At 36.1% G+C, this 25,336-nt stretch overlaps 1 protein-coding gene across 1 annotated transcript in view; it reads right to left on the minus strand.

Annotated features, from left to right (window-relative positions):
• LOC117340474 overlaps positions 1 to 25,336 on the minus strand; it is a 129,003-nt gene that overhangs the window by 7,220 nt on the left and 96,447 nt on the right. The window contains exon 2 of the mRNA XM_033902234.1: positions 645 to 1,021. Within this exon, the coding sequence (XP_033758125.1) occupies positions 645 to 1,021 (377 nt within the window). The remainder of the gene's footprint in view (positions 1 to 644; positions 1,022 to 25,336) is intronic.

Consider the following 25,336-nt stretch of genomic DNA (forward strand, 5'->3'; position numbering starts at 1 on the left):
CCTGGTAATAACAGTAGGCCGGGTTGTTTTCCTCCGGGTACTCCGGCTTTCCTCCACCTCCAAAACCAGACATGTCCTTAAATGACCCTGATTGTTAATAGGACGTTAAACAAAATAAACCAAACCAAACCGACTTTATAGTTCTACCTCACTGAAAGATACTGCACAAAAAAAATTATTGAAAGCCATAGCAATTTGCTTAGTCATAACACCGTCATCACAAACGGACATTTAGTCAATGTTAACTTATAGCAAGATTCTTTCTTAAATCTGATATTTTCTTTCCCATCTGTTCATGATTTGTTTTAATCTATCTGGGTTTCGTTGATATTCTCCCATCTGTGACACTGGCAACTGGAGGATATTTAACCTCCGACAACAGCGTGACTTACATATTTACATATTGTTTATCCGTAAAGTATAATTAAAAAAGAAGCAGTTCTCAAAATGGCAATGTTAATGCGGAACGAAAATTCAATGTCAAATGCCGATTTAAATATTCAAAGTTATATCAAGTATCCTATGTCATCGGATACACACATGTAGTTTATTGATCATTCAAATCCTGCCTTTACCGGTACATAACCTCTCTACGGACCATAACTTAGGACCTTAAGACATGTCTATCTCATATACCTACCCACAATTCCCACTTCCGTTGTTTTAGATATGATACTAGATCCGGTGACGACACAGACGTACGTCCCCACGTCAGTACACTCAAAATCGTAGAGTTTGATGTTGAAGTTAATGGATGTGTCATTATGACCAACGTTTGTCCGTCCTCGAGACTTCATGCTGTCGTCTGCCCATGTCGGCGATAGAACGACATCAGACGGAAATAGTCCTGCTGCCATGCTCTCGGGTTTTGGCGGTAAGTTTACCAAGATGACCTCAACATCGTTAGGCAAACGTTTTCTCCATTGCATGACGTACCACGTCTCAGTAGGCTGAAAGGTACACTCAAGGTCAACCGTGCCTCCTAACATGCCCTTCACGTTCGGTTTGGTAATCAAGGTACCTGAAGAACATGATAAATGAACAGTATAGTTATATGCTTCATACAATTTTCCATATGTTACGTATACAAAATTTTGAACCATCTACAAGGCCTCGGTATGTACCACAACTGTTGGTCTGTCCAACGAGATATGAGTAACCATGGCTACATTCAACTATTTACGTAATTATATCTTTACTATTCCCTTTGTCTGCTGTGGATTGTATTTATGTCAATTTATTGGTCCTGATCTTTACAGTAGTATTATTGGGCCGTTAAGAATGACATACCTAACTACCGCTGTAGTAGGCAATCGCAATAACGAAATAGCGACAAGAGAGGCGCAGTGAAAGAAATCGTTTCGATACGTACAGAAACGTAGAAATAATACAGTTTTAAATGTAACCAAAAAAATACTTTTCTACAATTCTCTGGACAGCATTGACACAGAAGCGGTTAACACTATTAATCGAACTTCCGAATGAAACTGAAATCGTTAAAGTCAAGCACTACCACATGCGCTAGAGATACAAAAAATACACGGTGAAATATTACTACTACTACTCTCTTTTCAAATCGTGTTGAAATTAATCAAATAATTTAAATGTTCAACATTTTCAAAAATCCTTTATAAATTCGTGTCAGATAGGGTTATGCGGGGCTGGTGTGAGGGGAACCGGTGATTCTTTGAGTATCAACGTGTTCGGAGAAATGTCGACCTTATGATGTCCGGTAGGGCAATCAACCCCCGAACGTCTGTGTGACGGGGCTGTCCTCTCTCGACTACCTTTCGTATTATCTTATACAAACTAGTCGTATTGGTTGCTTCAGTTTGTAATGGAGGTACATGACCTTTTCTGTCTGTTATAACTGCTCTGTGTGACCTTGAATGTGACCCCCATATCTCTGTCAGAGTCCTAGTTTTTCCACTTTTAATAAAGCAATCTACCTCCATAAAAAAAACTTGGTATTGAATATTAGGTTGTTAAATAGGCATATAATATCTAACAGAAACAGAGAAATGACTGCTGGATTTTTGATAGTTATATCAATTAACTAAAGAGAGACAGAAGACTCGGCTATTTTCTGTGAAAATATTACATAAAGCAATTTGGTTTTAAGTATCTTAAGTAATGCCCTAATGTCTAACCCGTGAGCAATTGATTGCAATTATGACGCATTCTGCCAAAGAGGGTTTTTTAAATTCTTACAATTTTCTCATTTATGGTAACTTGTTTGGATGCAGATTAATAAAAAAAACATGAAGGCCATCACTTTGAAATGTTATTACGAGACACGTTTGTGCACTGATCTTCGTGTGGCTTGTAATCCTAGCGGAGTTTAATTTGAGGAGGTAATCTTTTTAAAAGTTAAACAATAATCGATGATGATTTCAAAAAGGAATTATTGCTAAATATTTCATACCGAAACTACATTAAATTTGTAACTAAACTCGTTAAGGTATCAGAGTCTCAATAACACTCTTATGGATAAATTTTGCAGCTTGTCTTAATGGACGCCATATCATCAAACACCCATTTTTAAAGATAATGTTTGGTAAAATGAATGTTATATTATGCATTTCTTTCCGCTTTGTAATACGTTTAACATTACATTGGCTGCATTTAAAACAAAGACACCTCTCTTCATATTACATTTGCAGTTGTGTTTTCACCAAAACCTGTCCTCATGTGACCTTAGCTATTGACTGTTGTATTTTCCCTGACACCCGTCCACATATGATCCTGGCTGTTGTTTTTTTCCCTGACACTGACACCCGTCCTCATATAATCCTGCCTGTTGTATTTCCCCTGACACCCGTCCACATATGATCCTGGCTGTTGCTTTTTCCCTGAAACCCGTCCCCATATGATCCTGACTGTTGTTTTTCCCCTGACACCCGTCCACATATGATCCTGACTGTTGTGTTGTCCCTGACACCCGTCCACATATGATCCTGACTGTTGTGTTGTCCCTGACACCCGTCCACATATGATCCTGACTGTTGTTTTTTTCCCTGACACCTGTCCCGATATAACCCTGACTGTTGTGTTGTCCCTGACACCCGTCCCCATATGATCCTGACTGTTGTTTTTTTCCCTGACACCCGTCCACATATGATCCTGACTGTTGTGTTGTCCCTGACACCCGTCCCGATATAATCCTGGCTGTTGTGTTGTCCCTGACACCCGTCCCCATATGATCCTGAATGTTGCGTTGTCCCCGACGCCCGTCCTAATATAACACTGACCGTTGTGTTTTCCCAGACACCGTTCCCATGCCCATATATAATCATCCCGGTTGTTCCGAGGACATCAAACCCAGGAAAACGACCGGTTCTGAGCTCTTTATAGTGACATTATTTTAAAGCCAGTATGGTGACAACCTTATTGTATTTCGCAATCCTCAGAAATAACGCGCAGTACAGAATTGTCGATATCTGTACAAAAATCGTTATTCTAACGCAAACCTCTTAGAAGAAAGAACAATTATGAGCAAAAATAACAAAGAAAATGAAAATATGAAACGGGAAACAATAGAGGGTGTTTTGATAAAGAATAATATGTTCGGCTGATCGAGGATCCGATACCGAGTATCGAGACTAAGTAATGTTACGGTAAGTTGTTAAAGAGATAACACGTGGTGGTGACAACAAAGGTAACACATAATACTATTTCAACATCAAACGTTAATAGTTTTCGTATAAATCTTACATCTTTTTAATTACTGTATATTTCACCTGAGGGAAGAAGTTTCATATTTAGGATTAATGTTAATTCGTTATCTCCATATCATCGTAAATGGCATTCAAAATGCAATGAGTGACAGTATTGCGACGCCTCCTATATGATAAAAGGGAGATATTTACCCGAGGTATGGGTAGACTATACTATTATACTGATTCAATAGTCTGCTCCAGAACTATTTGTGTCACTACGATGCACAAGTGAGGCATAAACGGATTCTTAAATTCGAAAACTTATGGATTTTCAGTGATTATTGAACATCATTTCAGATATTAATTCCATCGTTGTGAGGTTTCATTCTGCCACTCTGAGCTATTCTTGAATCTTTCACGGCGTCCTGAGAGCACCCATGGGTTAGAGTATGTGGCAATTATGTCACGCGAATTTATTGTGGGATGGCGCCTGCATATACAATTACAGAAATTAACTGGTCTTAAGTATTGTACGGGGTCGTTCATTAAAGATCCATGGCGAGGCTTTCATTTTATCGCCCTTGACGGCGAAAAGACATGTTGTAATGATGTCTTTGTATGACAATCGAATGATGTGTAAAAGGGAAAGACTAAAATGGCTACGTATAGAATATTTAGATAGATATATTGCCCGAATTTGTTTGAGCTTTATCACATCTGTGTTAATGCACTTACCACTTAACCATATTCTAAGAGCATAATTTTAGAAAATATTTATTGTACTAAATCTGATTTTATTTTATTTTTGAAGCATTTCGATATCAACTACAATTACAAAATGAAATGTCACAGACATTCATTCATCAATCTCTTTTCCACACAGATGCACATCATCATCATCATCATCATCAATCATCATCATCATCATCATCATCAGACAGACACTTAACACAATCATCCAAAATCTACGTGTCCCCTCCCAGATTTCATTACTTGAAGTCGTTCGCACCAATAAGGATTCCATCAGGAAGGAAACAGCTATATTATGCAGCAATATATTCTTTGATTGGCAGTAAGTTACTTAATCCCTACTCCCCACAGTAAGACCGCTCGCACACTTTAATCCGGACCCACAGGCGTGGTTAATCAAAGTTGACATAACTTTTATCGCAATTGTTGTGAAACAAATAAAGTTTACTTTTTTTATTCAGTCCCTACAGGTACTACGCGCGTTGTTATCTTTTGATCAATCCATCAAGCTTGAGCCTCATGCTGCATGCTAAAACATAAAATATCGATATAATTGTGTTTCTTTTTTTAGGATTACATAATAAAGGATTGTATAGGACTCTTTGACATTTCGCTGTACACCTTTATATGCTTCAGGACAATTTCGACTGGTATTTGCACATTTTTTTTTCTTCGTTCTTTACATTCTTATAGACTGAAGTAAACCAAAGATTTAGCGTCACCTTTTTTTACCAAAACATTACAAATGTATATGTGACCATCACCACAATCACAATTTAGGATTACTTGAAAGCTGTTTGCCTATTTTAACAATATTTAGTTAACTATCTGTTATTAACTTGTGGTAAGTAAATTCGTGCTGTATTTGTGTAGTTGTGTTCGAGTACGTCGAATACGTCGATACTGCTTCTTACCATTTCGTTGTTTATTGTGTTTCTCTTTAGTTTACTTACATAACCTATCAGGCCCTAACTACCTTTTCCTGTGTTGATGGGTCGTTAAGAGTAGCATAATGATAATAAAACATGAGTTATAATACCACATCCATTTTTTTTTCTATTGAGATGGCACATTTGATCTTTCGCAATCCATGGACACTACTGCTGTTTATATCAACTGTTATGACGCAATTATATCACATCCCAAAATCAACATCAATGTAGTAATATCAAGTCACGCTGACGATGATAAAAGATTTTTTTATGTTTTATATCAGAATTTTTTTTTTATTAGACTAGTATACATTTTAACAATCATAATATCTAATCAGAACTTGTGTATTGGCAACAACTATGATATATCACACAACAGAAAATAATCAACGTAAGGTAATATGTGACTTTGTCTAAAAGCAGAGTGATCACACATCCGAACTGAGAACCAATACAACAGGCTCTTAGCTAACACTAAGATACCCCACAAAGTGTGAATGACACGAGTTTACAATGTGTGCAGATACTAAAAGAGAAACCGGTTTGATTGAGGCTTCTTTTTAACTATAATAATTATTGCTCTTATATCTCACAGAAACACAATTTCGTAGCAGGTTGTTTAATTGTCTTTTCTCTGTTATGTGAGTAAATCGATCCAAACAATAACTATAAAGTTACATTTCAAGGATAAATTCACAATTATTGTTGGAAACGGTTTGAGTTTACATCGTAAATTTAAATATCAAATGACTATTGTCTGTCGTAAATCTCGCAAAATACTACATAAAGATGTATTTGTTCCCATTAGAGTGACGCATTATCTTTCTTTACAGTGATAACACACTTAAAATGATTTACAATAATGAAGAAGATCACTTGGGAAAATGGATTTATACCATTACATATTACTCGTTATGCAATATCATCCGCACTTCAAAGCAAACGTAACGATACCAAAATAGTATTTATATGTATCTCTGGGATTGTGTATCATTGGTTCAAGGGCCATATGAAGGCACTATCTTTGGATGACATAAAGCTGCCAGCCTTTGAAACTTTATGAATTGGGCACGGAAGCCGGCTGGCTACCTTCAAGCTGCACGACCAGCAAGGAACAGAATGAACCAGTTTTAAGGAATGCTTTTTCTCTTACCTTGGACAGGGATATTCACAATCTTACCGGTGAGAGATTTTCTCATCTCTTACCTTGAACAGGGATATTCACAATTTTACCGGTGAGAGATTTTCTCATCTCTTACCTTGGACAGGGATATCCACAATTTTACCGGTGTGAGATTTTCTCATCTCTTACCTTGGACAGGGAAATCCACAGTTTTACCGGTGAGAGATTTTCTCATCTCTTACCTTGGACAGGGATATCCACAATCTTACCGGTGAGAGATTTTCTCATCTCTTACCTTGGACAGGGATATCCACAATCTTACCGGTGAGAGATTTTCTCATCTCTTACCTTGGACAGGGATATCCACAGTTTTACCGGTGAGAGATTTTCTCATCTCTTACTTTGACAGGGATATCCACAATCTTACCGGTGAGATATTTTCTCATCTCTTATCTTGGACAGGGATATTCACAATCTTACCGGTGAGAGATTTTCTCATCTCTTACCTTGGACAGGGATATCCACAATCTTACTGGTGAGAGATTTTCTCATCTCTTACCTTGGACAGGGATATCCACAATCTTACCGGTGAGAGATTTTCTCATCTCTTACCTTGGACAGGGATAATCACAATCTTACCGGTGAGAGATTTTCTCATCTCTTACCTTGGACAGGGATGTTTTACCGATGAGAGATTTTCTCATCTCTTACCTTGGACATGGATATTCACAATCTTGCCGGTGAGAGATTTTCTTATCTCACCCTAGCGCTAAGACATACGTGTTTTTTGTACATTCTGAACAAATGCATATCGTCACGTCAATAATTCAATGACGTCACTGCGATAATACAATGGCGTCACGTCGATAATACAATCACGTGACATCAATATACCTTACATTGATGTTACTTCAATATTAGATACATACGACCGTAAACAGAGTAAGATAATAAAAAAAACAATCATTCAATCCCTCGGGAGTGGGACATGGATTCTCAAACCCCGGGGTAAGATCCTTAAGTTGTATAACAGTCGGCCCCAGAGGTGAAATATTCTACTAATTCTGATTGGGTGTTACATCGCAGTCTGATGATGGACTGGCCGTTACCCAGTTATCTGTGGATCGTCTTCTGAAAACCTTATGTTAAAACAAATCGCTTGTCATTCAACACTCGGGACGAACATGTACGAAAGTTTGTACCTATGAACTCATTATCAGTTGATAGTTGAATTATCTCAACTTCTTGAACATTTATTAAAAAAACAAAATGATTTATACAGTAGTACTCTGATTTACAACGAGGTGTACGGTTTCATATGGTTGTGAAAATTGGGAAACACAGCAATGCACATTTTTCATTAAGTTTTAAATCTGTAAATCCGTTAAAATGCCTGGATACGTTAACGCTAATTGAAATCAATTTCTGTATTCTTATCGAGTTAGTTTTCGTTGTAAATACACCTTTGACATGATATCAAGTTAATTTATCATGGCCATTCTCAGAGTAGCATGTATATAGTATTGACAAAATTCCTCGATACAAAACAATGAGTAATACCATACACGAGATCCCAATTAAGACAGACTATCTACACGAAACAAAAAACAGAGCATGCTGTTTTGTTTTCCTGGCATTACACTGCATAACCTTTTAAAATGTGAGTGAACTATCTATATGGTATTTAAATTAAATTAAATTAAATCTAAACACAAAAAATACAAATAGTGAGGATATTCCCGAGATGGTTGTATATCTGTTAATCTTACCTCGCAATAATTGTCTTACAGGAGAGTAATTAATAAAGTCAGACATTATCCCATGTTTTATCGTGACTAGGAGGAGAACTGTTTCAAAGAATAATCAATTTCCCTGCGGTACAATCAGAATATAATGCAAATAGATACTATCGGAAAATGTCTAATGTCTCTATATGTATTCCCAGAGAATCTCGGTGTGTGTTCTAACAAATGTGTATTTATAATTTGTGTTCTTTATTAACGCAATAGTAAAACTCTATGTTCAGTACCAAGTGAATTACTCCGGATCGGTTCGATCTGTCATTAATCTAGAAACGTTCTCGTAACTTTGTAATTTCTTTCATGCGCCAACGGGGGTTTTGTGTTTCGTGTACTGATTAAGCTATGTATCTGTATTGTTTCAAAGTACAACAAAATCAAACAGTCGTTACTTGCCCATTGTTTAACCTTATCTGCAGGCTAATTTCATATAATCAACAAATGTAGCATAACAAGAATTTATATTCTTGTTTCCCCTCAAAGCTGATACATTGCAATACATAAACACATCAGAATATTTATAATATGATATACAAGAAACCACTGCAACGAGGGATAACGGTGAAAAGCACGAATGGACAGCAGTCTATATGCGATTATGCGTTTATGCTTACCTGATATGGGACAATATATATCTACATATAAGTGTGTGTGTGTGTGTGTGTGTGTGTGTGTGTGTGTGTGTGTGTGTGGGGGGGGGGGGGGGGGGGGGGAGGGGGGGGGGGGGGGGGCGGTATTATTTAGTAACAACATATGGGATTGTTCCGTGCACAAGGTACCTCAAGGATTGACATGTCCTCTTTCATGGCTAATTTCAGGCACATTTTCCTCGCATACTAAAAATTAACATATTGTAAGGTATTGTTAGACCTTTTCATCGCATCATCAACAATGTCCTATGAAAGGTTCATCGAAGGAAAAGATGTTGACAATTCATGACGTGGTTACGGCACATAAAACGATGACGTTGCGTTATTAATGAGAAACGTCATAGTGCGTGCCTGTTGTCTTGCGAACTCTGTGTGAGAGAGTTATCCTATTCCAATCCTAGCGATCACAGTATTACCCTGTGAAGTATGATCGAATTAAACAATCGCATTCACGTCGACCAACTGCCGGGGACTCCATATCAGAGGAACTGTCTATCACACCTGTCATGGTAACCGAGAATCCCTTACAACGTTAGTACACGATTCTCACGATAAGATTCTCAGAGTTCGATAGTTTTTTGAAGAGACGATTATGATTTATTTGTTAAAGTCATTTTCACGTTGTCCGTTTGTTTATTACTCACAGCACGTGATTTCTACGTAACAATTGTTTGGGTTAAGTTTATGTCCTCTCGTGTTTACGCATTGGCCACATATAACATCCAGTTATATTTCACAAAAGGAAGATCGTCCATTTTGTCATGCCTGCCATCAACCTTTTACCGTCAACTTTTTATGATTAAATGCTCTAATTTCAAAGAGACTTGTGAGGCCGTTTTTAACGTTACGTCATGGAAAGTTGTTCTATACGACTCCCGCGTCACTTATATTTGATTATTTACGCGTAATAGAACTATACCATATATTATAATGTGTTTTGTAACCAGTTCTTTTGATATGATGACATTTAGATTGTTACCTTTAAGCATTTTAGTTTGAATTCGATGTATTTCTTTCTATGAGCGTATAGTTTGGCCCAAAATTGTAGACATACCGTAAAAAAATTAAATACAATAATTGTTCCATTTACCTCAGAAGCACGTTGCATCCTTAACAAATATATTATTACAGAAGGGGGTTTTCCAAATTAGTTATAGGTATGTATAGTTTCAGACAAAATACTGATAATTGTATATCTCGCATCATCTACCAAACCACATGCATAAAATATGTTGTTTAATATGTCTTAATTTCAAAAATGAATAGATATCATATCTGTGTAAGGTGTTAAAACGGTCAAATTCGTATACAGATGGTATCCACGTTTCATGTATACCGGATTGGGTTGCTCGAGTGGTGCAATGGATAGAGTGGTAGGCTTTTCCAAAACGGTTGGGAAGACATTCTCCTATATAATACCTTCCTGATCACGTGGGATTTCTACAGGAACAATGGTTGAATTTCTAATGCTCCGCCGCGAATAGTGGTTGTCATTATTTATTTAAGATCGCAAAATTTAGTATTCAACGAACGAACATAAACAACCATCTTCTTCAAGAAAGTAAACGTACCGTTACCGTACTACGTCAACTTGACAGTTTTCACGCTCTAACACTGATTAGCGAAACACAAACTCAATACAATTTTATAGTAGTTTAATACTTGTAGCAAGCATTTAAACCAAGTTAGTTTACCACGTAACACAAACACATATATTGTGTTGACGCCATTGTTACGACAGGTGCTTATATTAATGGGAACAATTAGGCAGATAGTGAGACACTGGGGGCTAGCGATGTAGGTGGTTAGGCGGTACGTTCTGTAGATGTGAATACTAATTCAATTACTATCAAATATACAGGGTGTGTCTTCCTTCCCAGCACTATCATCAGCCAGGAAAACGAACCGCTTACACATTAAACAAAACCGCACAACTTTATCATAAAAGCTTTGTTTTCTTTAAAGAAGACGAAAGGAACAAGGTATAAAAAGTCCTATATTTGGTTTCCATCTCTTTCCTCCTCGCTAGTCTTTCTTGTTGTGTTGTTTCCAGCTCTCGTTTGTATTTCCGGAAATATTGGTTTATTGTTTATTCATAATCCATTCTGGTTTTAATTAAAGGCTGCGTTTCAGTAGCAGATTTTCTTCAATTTTACTAGTTGAGCATTGTGTTCAAATAATTGCAATGAGTGAACATGTTGTTTCACTATTTTAAAACTTTAAACAAATTCAACACAAGAATACAAAATATGACAGGCAAATCCATCATTTAATGCATTTATAGTAAGTCTTGTTATTGCTTTGATCAGTGATAAGCCCATTAAATGGCAATTACTGTACCTAATACACATCCACTGAAGGTGTTAACTTAAATTGTCTTTGTGTTTGTATTGTTGTACGATAAATCGACAATAACAATCATTTAAGGGGCAATGTCCCATAGAACATACTTAAACCCCGACGTAACAGATAAACAGGAAAGCTTGACTGGTAACCACCACCTCCATTAACAATTAAACACATTTATTGTTTAAAAGCAAACAAAAGAAACTGAAATATTTTAACACTTTACCATACTTCTCTCTAGGGATATTGAGCTTATTCGTATTGATTAAATTGTGGCAGTAAATTCTAAGATGTTTTAGAAATCTGGCAGGAAGATAGTAAATAAATCCAAACTTTCCATTAATAATAAATTTATGGTAAAATTTTGATTCAGACCCAGAGACCGCCTGTCATTTGTCATGCTGGGTAGTTGATCATGGATGGTGTACATTTAAAAAAAATACGATGAATGATGAAACGATATGAGTGATGACAATAGGAATTTGTCTGAAATATTTATCAGTACCGGAAAGATGATACAGATCATTATGCAAATGAACTTTAGATCAGTCACCCTAGTTGACATTTGCCACGTGCAGACCGATGACCGACTGGTAACAATGGATGTGTCCATATTGAATTTCATTTCATTAATGCCACTCAAATGTTATTGTCTAGAAAACATTTAGGCATCGATAATTTTTACGGAAAAGAATCAGTGTAAAAACTATGATGTTTTATCCTAATGTAAAAACATGGCTTTTCGAACTGAATAAAAAGTCTGTGATTCTGAAGTTACCTGAATGTACCATTACACTAATGGTCCATTATACAAATGGCTTGATGCTGCTGGAGGCAGCCAGGACAGACGGTATTGTATGTACGACACTACACTCACAAATTAATAGATGGGCTAATACCAAATCCACTACAGTGTTGACATGCGAATGACATATTAAGTCGAACGAAAACACAACTTACATTGAAGTAGCTCTCAATTATTCGTCCAACCCTTCCTGGCATTAATGTACCCTTAATTGACAAAGACATTAGAACATAATCACAAAATTACACAAATTACTACTGTACATCCGGTTAGATAGAGAGTTAAAGCTCGACAGAGTGTCACGTTTAACCGGTATCTCGTTGTACATCGTATTATTCCTCTCATAGTGATGCATTTAAAATTAATGGGTTAATTGGTATGGATTATAAGTGTGTTAATTTATCAGTACAGAGGTTTAAAATTCATACAATGGACAGAATAAATAATCTACCACGGGACTTGCCGAGTGCTGACCAGCCAATATATTACGGGAGGGTGGGGATATTCCTTTCTACGGTACAGTTCCATGTTTGATTATTTTTCTCACATGTTTCAGAACTTACTAACCGTAAGGTGTTGTTAAATGCCATGGTCATATGATGATCGATGTCTAGTTGATTTGAAAGAACAAAACCACATGAAAAAATACCGTATATGAAAGGAGAAATACATTTATAAATAAATAAATATCATAAACGTAAGGCAAATATTGAAATAGGGGAAAGTTCATACCTGCTCCATGCAATGGCCACCAAGTAGTAGACAAAAAAAGTTACTTTCTATATTGTACGGAGGTAGAGCTTTTGGTTAATTCAAACGAGCAACATGAAAATTATATCACGAATTTAGATTCGAGCACCAATCGGCACAAGTATTACCGTACATGCTGACTCCATACATTTATTGTACATATTACGTGAGCATATGCCTTACCAAAATGCATTACCAAGCAAGAAGATTATTACAGAGTATTTCTTTTATTTGATTGAAAATACGATTGTATTTGTACATAATAGCGCATGCTTTCATTATATGTGATATATTGATGAAAACTGAGTGGTCTTATTCAAATTTGTTCAAAACAAAGAAAATGCAAGAAACAAAAGCCAATTCACAATTAAAAAACCAAACAATTTTCTCCGAATTGTCAACCGATAATGTTCTCCCATCAAATATATCTACAACTCAGAAGCGTTTTTGACACATCAGTACTTGTTTGAAAATCGTAACACGAGTTTCGGATAAAGGACCGGCACATAGTTGTCCTTCACGAGCCCTACAGAGACCAGTAGTCATAATTTATATATATTATTGTTAGTTTTCTAATTTGTTCCCTTCCTGTCTAGTTAAGATGTGTAAAAAGATTTTTCTAACTTTTGTAGTGATGGTGGGAAATGAGAACACACGTTTTCTGAAATTCTCTGTAGACACGGCAGAAGGCTATTAAAGTTTAACAACACCAGTTTCAATTATACTTGGCATTAGCGGATATTGAAGAATCGAGTCATGCAGTTTACATGACCTTCATTCTTCCAAAAACGCAACACTATGATATCTCGGTGACAGATAGGACCTGGCACGTAGTGTACCTGCACGTGGCCTAAAGAGACCAGTAGTCACTACTGTTGGAATATCATTTCCCAATATGTCCAATGTGATTCCTACTTACCTAGCATGTATAAAACACTTTTCACCCTTTGATAGTGATAGGGGGCAATGAGAACATATCTTACTCAAATCCTCTATAGACACAGGATAAATCCTTTACCAATGCAGAACATTTAAAAACGACAATTTCAATTGTGCTTGGTATCAGCGGATATTGAAGAATTAGGTTGTGTAGTATACTTCATTTCAAAAACACAACACTGAGATATCTCCGCGGCATTAGGAATTGGCACCCAGTTTCCCTGTACGTGGCATCCATAGACCAGTATCCACTACTTGGGATATGTTTTCGTGATATTTCGTATGCGCTTCATTCTTGCCTTGAATGCATTAGACAATGTTCATCCTTGGTAGTAATAGGGGGCAATAGAAACGTATAGGGCGAGTCCTGTCGAAGGCTTTAAACCAGTTCCAGTTCTATCATCAGCGTTTATTTAAGAGTCATATACTTTACTATGTTTGGAAAACAAAACACAGTGGTATCTATACCACACCAGGTATATATATATATGAAAACACAACACAGTGGTATCTATACCACACCAGGTATCTATATATGAAAACAAAACACAGTGGTATCTATACCACACCAGGTATATATATATATGAAAACACAACACAGTGGTATCTATACCACACCAGGTATCTCTATTTGATTTTATCATTGGAATATTAGAGCAATATAAAACTGAAGTTAATCCCATTGAACAAGGAACAACGTTTAAATAACATTGATGTGATGATAGGACATTGAATGACAATAACCAATACACTTATATAAGTTAACCTAACTCTAGCCTCTATCGATGAGTATGTTATACAACTAGAGATAAATGGTCCCACACATATTTACATGTACCAACTACTGTATATTTTATCAGGTGAGTATTACCTTACAACAGAAGCCTATATTGTCTTCTCGAGTTTTTAGTTTCATCTCGTTGTAACAAGATAGCTTTATAACGAGATAATTATCATGTTATAACGAGTTAAGTAAAGAATAATGATGACAGGTATAGACTTCCATACATTACAACCCAGTGAAAAAAAACGAAACAAGCTCCAGTACGAGAAGATAGCTGTATAAAATATCTTTTCCGTGGTATTATAGTGTTAAATGACGCAGCCTGACGTCACCCTCATAGAAGGTTAAACCTCCATTAGTAACAGGGATGAGTGGCTTCCCTTCGGTGGTTCATGGGGTAAACATTTAATAAAAAGATTAATACGATTTATTTCATGACAGACATGTATCTGTGTCAGTTATAAATTAATGTAAATGATTCAGCTTTCGCGAATACTTTAATTTCCGAACTTATATCTTCAGACATATTCGCGAGAAAACGATTTCGCGAACACTGATCTAAAAATGACTTTAAATTCGCGAAACGATGATAAATCTGATTCAGGGACTCTGCCAGATCCTGTATCGGTAATCGACAGCTTGGCCGCCATCCACCCGTGTTATTTTCGTACAAATTATCATAAAGGACTTGAATTCGCGATTGACTCCGCGCATATTTCGACGAAAATAAATCTCACGCGAATTATAAGTGATTTACAATGGTTCATATTATAAATGGCAGTGTTAACAAAGTAGTATCATGACTTCTTGGAAAAGTAAGCGGAATCACGCTTCCTCTGATAGTCCGATGATTTTCCCCCATCAACACATTAAACATTTCCTCTGATAGTCCGATGATTTTCCCCCATCAACACATTAAACATTTCCTCTGATAGTCCGATGATTTTCCCCATCAACACATTAAACATTTCATATCACGCTCTTTACCCGAGTTAAGTGGTCTATTGTACAAATACAACTCAACAACATGCTTATAAGAATACTTCTGAATGTTGAATTCCAGCAACCCTATCAATAGGCGCAGACCTTCGATAGGGGACCCCTATGTACTCACGGGTGATGATTCGATAATATCCAGGTTAACTAATTTGTACTCTATAAACTTCGGCCACAATTTCGGGAGCATAACAGAGATGCGCGGGTACAAAGAATTATAACGTTCCTTAGATTTAAAACATTACTTGATTAATTTTTTTTTTTTTTAATGGTAATTTCTCATAATTTGAAATCCCATAAGAGAGCTGGTTTTGTTATCAATGACAGAAAAGCTATTCTGTGATCATTAATCAGATTTATTGATTAGTGTTAGCCCCGTACTCAGGCCGTAGGAATTCTATCTGTTGCCCCCATGGTATGGTTCTAATTTTGTGTGTCTTTAATCAAAGACACTTTCGGTCTTTTTTGCGTTCGCCCCTGACAAACCAGGATCTATAAAAGAGGTCCATACTCTTTGTTTGACGTTCAGTATTTGGGAAATGTAAGAACTGGTATGTGGTGATTGTGATGTGACCAGGTGTGGTGACCTGCTGAGTGTCAAGTGCCGCATTCTATCGTGCAATCTCGTGAAACAAATGAATAGATGTTTGCTCTCTTACAAGTTCTTTACAGTACTATTAAGAAATCCGAATTCCCTGTTTCCTTTCTATAGCCGCTGTATTATAAACAAGACCTGTTTTATTGTCATTCTGAAAATGTCAGACTGATATTTGAAACCAAATGGGCTCTCAGATTTAGAAGAAAAACAGTACTGACAATATTAAACACAGTATTAATGGCATGGTGACATGATGTTGTCAGAAATTTGCTTCAGACGGAATCATAACAAAAATCTCATATTACTCGTTATCGTGATATCAATTAGAATTAAAACTTCTTGTACCCGAAAGATATGCTTTATGGTGTTCGTCATCTGTCTGTGATTTTGAAACCATCTCCGTATTTTTGGGTAAGGATATATTTGAGGAAGTGGAATATTCGTATTTGTCTCCTGAAGCATTCTGTCGAAGACATCCACCAGGACACGCCACCCGGTAACTTTACATTGACAACGGACGAAACTGTAGTCCCACTCATAAAATATATGGTGTCTTCGTGATTTATATTTACATTTTGTCGTGAATTCACTTGAAGCCACTGATGTTATGCTATATTTCTGTAAATAGTTTTTGAAAGACGGCGTGACTGACGAGAAATCCCAACGGATTAATGAAAAATAAAATGCTTATATTTTAATGAAATAAAAAAAGAAAATTCAAAATAAAAGTCGTAAAAACAGGGAATGGAAAGATAAACTGTTGAAGACAGAAACACTAAATAAATAAAATATTGAAAAGCTAAAGTTGCAAAATGTCCATTATCGGTTCTTTGAGCCAATAAGGCTTTCGATAAATGGACCATTGATTATGACAAAACTACACTGATAGCACCGACTACCGCCATTTGACACGTTCTCGAGGAGGTAACGCCTCATAGTGTAATTAACATACATGCTATCCCATCATTCTCTCGTCGATTGCATGCGTGGGGCTATCTATTGTATAATGATGAGTATATAAGATTTCGAGTTTTCTAATATCCACGTTATCACCGATATGCAGGCCCCTTATCACATATACTCGAAAACATAACAAATGGTTTATCACATTGATATATGTGTTGCATCACACATCCTCTAGATCATACTCTCGCGAGATTGCACGATAGAATGCGGCACTTGACAGTCTGGGCTTACAATAGCTCTGCTCACGTAACCTTAACAAAGAAGAAGCAATCTTCAGCTTGTGTTTTTTTTCAAAATTTGAATCAATAATATTTTTGAGAATCAGTGAAAATGAAATGAAGTATAATTGTCTTGTAATGACAGGTTTGCTCCTCGGATAAATACACGACATAAAGTAAAGGCATTATATATTGTATTTACATTTAAATAAAATACAAATCGTACATACTTGTAAGGTAACAAAGCTTTTCAAAACCACAAGATGATCGTAACAGTCATGTCACACGTCCTAATATCTTTTGTTTGGAGTAAATTAAACAAAATTGAAACAAAACAAATGTGGAAGAAAAATGTAACTATTGAACTATATGTTAACTACAATGTACAACAGCATACAGAAGACAATTTACTGGTATAGATAAGTAAATAGAGTTTGAATAAAAGAGGGGAAAAAAAGATTTACAATACATTAAATCGCATTGTCTCGTTTTATTAAGAAAGACATGTAATAAATTTAAGAATAGTTGTGTTTTTTACTGGTATCCGACCAGTAATGGTATATTGTCGATGTTTATGTATCATTCACATAGATCTATGTATGTATAACAGATATGTTCTACTCTGTTGGTATTCTGAGTGAATCGTTTGTACCAACATTTTACTGTACAGCAGTTCTCCAATCATGAGTAGTTAACGTTCGAGCAACATGTTGACAGAAGTCCTACCCGCCAATAATATCAACCTATCAACCCATGAACGATAGCTAGATACATTTTCGTAGATGTCGCCTATACAGGGTAGTCTGCTAGAGACATTCAATTTCACGAGGTAAACTGGTACCGTAGATTGGAAACTTGCTGTCTCTGTTTGACGCTCAGCTTTGGAATCAAAACATGAAATTCACGTACATTAGTTTTGCGCTATTGTCAGTTCACCGACAAAGCGTTCTACAAATGAGTTTGCGTTTTTCGATATCAAAATAATATAAGTTAAATATCAAATAAATCATCAAAAGTTTAATAGATATTGAAAGCGCGACGCAAATAACGATATTTCAAAATCTGTTTTCTATTTAGTACTTTCAAATGCCAGAGGATGAATTGCAATCGTGATGAAGAATTTGTACGTGTTATTGTTTTTGAAACATTCAAGGTCAAATAAAAAGTAAAAACCAATTTCCTGTGATTGATAAAGCCATTTCAAGAAAGTAGAATTCAATTCAGAAGGGAATAAATTCAACAGTTTTGATCATAAAGTCAAGTGAAAGAGATAATATTCTAATGTTGTAACTTCAAGCAAAAGTTTATTTGGTTATCGGGTATGGGTACATGTGACATTGACCTACATGAAAGGTCAACTGTTTTACGTCCGCTGGTCGCTCAACCACATCCAGGGTGGGTAGCCTAGTTGGACTGATGTCTCGGATTTGTAGTCATATTAAAAACGTACAGGGACTATATTAGTAGGTTGGAGATCATGTGATCCACAATGCATGTCAAACAATTAAAACATGTCCTTGAACTTCACACAATATCCTTAACTTAAAACCAGATAAACTGTATTTCGTTTAGTTAAAACTCCAAACTGCGGCTTGACACTGTATTGCCTAGTAGCGGGATAACTGGCGATGTGTTGACCCCTCGTGAACCACCGTGCTGGTGCCACAGAATCTACAAAATGTTTAAGTTTTATTGAATTCTAGTTTTTTCAAGGTACATCACTTACGTTGCAATCAATGATATTTGTAGTTTATTGCAGTTGTCTTTGTTCAATTTTACAAGTGAATCCATCATCGCTTTTTATCTAAAAAGTCGATCTGGCTTCTGCCAACACCTTCCGTTTGGAATCGTGTAACTGAACCTGATGTTTCCGAAAGATTTCGCCTTTTTATACGCCCACTGATAAAACACAAGTAAACCCGCATTTACTGTGAGCCTCGTGTAGCCATAAGGTCATTAACTCGATTGATTGAAAAGGAAATAAACCATTTTTCGAAAGATTTTAACGATCGATGCTTCGAGTGTTTAAGTTTGGTTATCTTCGCCATTACTAAACAACACAATTCATTCTCAGTAAAAACTGCAAATCTTTACATCGATATATCGTTCTCTGTTTGGCATTTATCTCCTTTAAGTAACTGATGTATAAATCCTATATTAACTGTGGTTAAACTGTTAGGATTGTCCGTGAACCGTGTTATAAAACAGTGTGTTAAGCTGACAATGCGTTATAAGTAAAGACCAGATGAACACATTCATTCTATCTGCAAATCTTGTCTATTTTGCTGAAGAAATATTTTGATCAAATGCGCGAATGTAGATATATAGCTTTCTTATATACTTCCAATCCATTTAATCCGGAATTATGTGGCGCGTTTTATCATATTGTTCATCGATCAGATTTTTATTCTATCTTCCTCCACATTCATCATATTTCCAATTTAATCGTACATTTTACATATATCAAGGTTTCTTTTTATCTAACCATTAGTTAATCATATTGACCATTTTATCTTTTTGTTCATCCCTCTTATCCCTTTCTTTAAAAAGAATCCTAATCAATCAGTTTCCGTGATCAGTGTCCAACTCAAATTGTTACATACATATGACAATAAATCGTGTGTTCTACTATGATATTAACTTAATCGAATCTTAATCTAGAACGTTGTATGCGCTCAAACGTTCCGGACGTCGATAATCACTGTAAACGAAATAGAAATTAAAATGGACATGAAAGGCAGGACACAGGGAAACATCCTGATAATACGTCGTCGGTAAATGACCTTCATCGCACGTGTTAATTGTTTTTAATTAATATAATTGGATTCCGTATTTCATCAATTTAATCTGAAAATTCCACTTAACTCAACTTCATGTAAATAGCATGTGTAAACATGTACTTACACACACGACACAGGATACCATCATGTGTACAGTAAACATTTATGTTGAATAGTGACAGTCCAAGATCAAATCAAGGTCATGTTCTCCAAATGAGAGCCGGGATGATGGCAACGGACACACCTGGATAGAGCACATCTGACTTGATATCACATAAGGAAATAGATACCAAAATAGGCAACAGGTGAATTCCAGCCAACTATGCACATCTATTTCATAAAACTTTTCATGGTTGGGCGATGGAATTGTAATATTAAGCATTATATTCTACAACGTTTGCATCTCTAGTGAACACGGAAACAGGTGATAATGTTATAAATACAGAAGTGGAGACCAATCTAATGATCTATCGCGATATATTTTCCCCGTTAAATTTATTTGTTTTCTCAGACATATCACATCTATGTAGTAAATATACGTTATTTTCACATATGAGAATTACCAGTGTTGAGAGGATCGATCTGGTTCAATCCCCTATATAGGAAATGTCCTCAAACATAGGAGGGCTTTTATACTCCATCCTTCTTTCATTCATATTTATTCAATTGTTTTAGTTTAATTCTACTATTGTTCTGTTCGTATTTGGGAAGACTTATATAGGCTTAGCCTGCTGTCTAACCCATTGTATAAATGTTATACAATAAAATATGTTGAAATGGAATTCATATTTATATACAATCACAATATATTCCTGCATTCATAATTATAGTATTTTATCCTAATATATATATATATATATTAGCTTAAGTAAAACAACTAATTTGCGGCCCTTAACCATCCAACTTACTATTTTATTGTACGACTGTAATTTTTACTGCCGTTTATTAGTTTGACTGGATTACTTCCGGTCTGAAAAAAACCTGACCGTACGTTTCCTGTGTTTAACTATAAGAGTATAATGATACACTAGATCACATTATCATGTACTTTACCGGATTTATTTGGCAGTGAAGTAGTAGCAACACCAAACATTTCAGGAGAAAGACATCTAATAGATACCGCATATACCATGACGCAATTATACCAACAACAAAAAAGTCTAATGTTCACTTCCGAAAACGAAAATGGTATTATCTGAAGCCTTAAAGTTTCCCGGTGGGATGGAGATTAAAGAAGTTAATGAATCCGCAGGAACGTGATATTGTGTATATAAATATATCTATTGTGCCTTCTTAAGACAATGGCAATATAGGATTGGTTTTTAGTCGGTGCACGTGCTGGCTGTGATGTTATTAAGTTAAACAAACCCCACAAGTGCTCCAACGTATTAGACAACAGCAATAGATTTTAACACAACGGCGCTTTAACACACAAATTTACCTTATTTATTAGAATTTAAATTTGAAGAACTAAGAACAATTTGGAAATAAGTTTCTAGTTTAAATTAGATTATTTGAATTTCCATATTCACTGTGGAAAGGGTTCTTTTTTTTCAAAGATTTTAACTTTCCTACTTACTCTATGAGACTGCATTGAGAATACAACATAGCTGACTATAAAATTGTAAAAAAAAATAATGTGTTTTAATATTTTTGATATAATTTTAATAAGTAAATCAAATCTTATAAAGATATGTTGATTTACATCACTTTCCTTAATTACTCCGGTTATACGTAATGAATTACTACAACAATAATTGGAAATGGAATTAAAACCACACAAATGTAGAATCATCCCCGGGCTCTAGTACTCCTATCGCTCGTTCTGATAGTCTACATCTCTACAGCCAGCGGGAACCAACAACCGCGTATCGAATATTGAAACAAAATAATTCTACAAGCAGTTTGAATGCTGGGATAAACTTGTCATGGTAACGGATGGTGATTGCGTGATTTAATACAATTTGCAATATATTCTCGCCTGCCCGGTATAAAATTATTTATGAATGATCCTGAATGTAATATCATTATCAAAAACTCCTTTATTCCAATATATTGGCTGGAGACAATTTTAAAAGTATGATTATCCTGCCAAAATCATTTAATGATTAGAGAAACGCTCTTGGATACGGTGTAACGTAAATGCACCTAGAATTGCATACCTCCACGTCTCCTCTATAATGTAATTAAGATAACACAACCACCGAGGACAAAGGTCACGTGACTCCGCCTGTTAAAATTGAGATGATCACCCAACATGATGGTGATCTGTGCACTAATTTAACCTTTAGACGCCCAAGGTAGTTACATCCAAACAATAATTGTTCGACTGGTTCTATTCAGCTATTTTGTCTCTGTTTTTCTAATTAGGAAACATTGCCTGATGTTTGTTTATTTATATGTTTCGGGTTTACGCCATACCAATAACGGCTGTCAAGGGAGCCACAAGCAGAAAACGATTCCAGGTGTTATGGGGTCTGCCGATCAGTTCTGGTCTCGTGCCCTTTATCGAGGGGATTGGGCTAATCCCCCAACTCTCTGAGGACCCTGTCTGTATATTGATATATCCCGGAGTCCCCAAATGTCCCCTTATAGGACAAAATATTATGATACTTCATCTCTAAACCTACGAGGAGCCTCACAATTAGTCGCTTCCTACGACATTCCGTGAGACACAGCAGACTTGTTTCCTACCAATCATGAACGGGTTAATTTAGTCTAAAAGCTGCCTGGACACAAAATAGTTGGAATGAGTATCTCGACCTTCAGATGGATGTTAAATGAAATTAAACTCACAAATCAGCCGTTAAATGCGGCGTACACCACAGACGTGGTATGTTTGATATCCCCTAGGTATCACCAAAACACCATAGCATACCGTAAAGACAGCGTTATTAGTTATTTATATGGTTGTGAAAATGAATAATTTCCCTTTTATTACACACTAAGCGTCAGCTTCGGCGTTACAATGCATCTATAGTACACAGTGTCACGTCCAATAATGTGTCTGGACCTGTGGGTTCCTCGTGCTCACACAGAAATAGCAGACATTAGAACACACAAGAGAAAGGAAAGATAATACAAAAGGACGCATAAAAGTTCCAAAGTGTTGGATGGGGGCGGTACATACCATATGATCTCTAAGTGTACCTAATATAGAAACCGTGGACGACAGTTTCTGATGCTGCTGTCGGAACCAACACCAACAGAGAATACTGCCATGATAAGAAAACCATCAATATAATTCAAATTCGATAAAACGTGGGCAAAGACACAAAATTGTAATGGGGACATTTGAAAAAATACACTCATGGTAAGTCAAAGGACCATTTGTTTCCAAGATTATTAGTCTGGTAACAGTTGTTTGTTTGTTTTTGTTTAACGTCCTATTAACAGCCAGGGTCATTTAAGGACGTGCCAGGTTTTGAAGGTGGAGGAAAGCCGGAGTACGTCGAGAAAAACCACCGGCCTACGGTCAGTATCTGGCAACTGCCCCACGTAGGTTTCGAACTCGCAACCCAGAGTTGGAGGGCCAGTGATAAAGTGTCGGGACAATAATTGATTTTAAGTAACTTGACATAATTTATATGTTAGTCTCTTCCTATCGGTCTATTTTAACACCTACTGAGGTTTTGAAGAAAAAGATAAATGAGATTTTCATTAAAAACGTGATCAGTTAATCACCTTATGAACTAATGGACCCTGGTGTTCCGGATGGTAAGCGTCTCTTGCTTCACGCATGACGACAGGATTAACTCCTGGATAGTAGATACAGGAGATTCTCGGAACCATTCACTAATCACCAACTCATTCACATATCTATTTATTGTCTGACCCATCCTGTACTTATATATACACACAGATCGAGTAGGAAATAGAATGTTCAAATTTTATTGTACAAGACAGATAAAAAATCATTTTATACCAATGTAATGTTTCTTCAATAAAATTTGTTGAATATATTACAAATCATTCACGGTTAGGTTTTGGTCCAGTATTTGTTTGAGAAATGTATCGAGATACAGGTAGTATTTGTATATCTCCGGTCGTGTTACAAACAAAATATAACCCATGATTCTACAGCAGGACCATGTTCCTCGGGTTTTGTTATCTCATGCAGTGGGATGTAGCAGGTCTATTGCATAATCTTAGTTTTTTGTCAATATCGGTGAAGTAATAGAACTGCCCAAAAGAAAACAAATACTCGGACTAGTGGTAATACTGGAATTTAAATATATTTCATTATACAAAGTCTAAGATGTCTATCGTCAGGATATTACTGGCATTCACTATTCTGGTAACTTCTCTCAATCCTCCGTGTTAATTTCTTATGACGTCCGGGTATATCTAACCTTCGTTTCAAATGTCTTGGCCGTTTGCTAGCGTTCCATCATAGAACATGGCTCTGTACATGTCACGTTGGCATCCGCCTTAGCCCCACGCTAGCCGAATGGTTCATGGTTGTTGTTGGTTTTTTTTAACTACTATACAACTATACATTTTACTCTTACTGTATCTTATTGTATTTTCTAGTATTGTTTATATATCATGTGATTGTATTTGTATTCATTGTGTTTTGATAAAGGAGCGGATAACCTTGTAAATTTGACATTTTTCATTGTCCACACTGTAGGTATTACTTCTTTACCCCATAATAACCTTCGTTAAGTACAGATGTATTAAACGTTCTTATGAAATACACTATTATGAATATTGAAATTAATTTTATTGCGAGACTTCTGCAACTCAAATTCCAGATCTTCACATTTCTTTTGATCCGTGTTTCAGCCTCATATAGGTGCCAACACTTAAGGCCCTTAGGAACACTAACGAGTCCTAGAAGGACGAACAAACTGTGTAAACAGTTTAATTAACTTCGGCTCTACTGTATCTAACCTTGAATTTGTATTGAAATGTGTTACTGTAATGTCCTGTGTGTCTTTTGTTACAATACAAGCAGTTGTGTCACAATTATCTGCCAATGTTTTTTCGAGATTTAGATAGAATTTCAATGTAGTTTAAATGTATGTAGGCTTCATTCGTGTTACATTTAATCAACGAACATGTTTCTGTGTTAGTTTAGAGTGTCAACTCATTGATGAACTTGTACCTTTACGGATTGTGTCCGAAAAAATCATCGGTAAATGAAAAGTGATTGATATTTCATCCGCTTCAGACACATCTATCTTCATAAAGGATATCAAATTGTCCCAGTGGCATACTCTTTGGCTACTGGTGGTG

Source organism: Pecten maximus, chromosome 13, assembly GCF_902652985.1.
Source record: "Pecten maximus chromosome 13, xPecMax1.1, whole genome shotgun sequence".
NCBI lineage: Eukaryota > Metazoa > Mollusca > Bivalvia > Pectinida > Pectinidae > Pecten > Pecten maximus.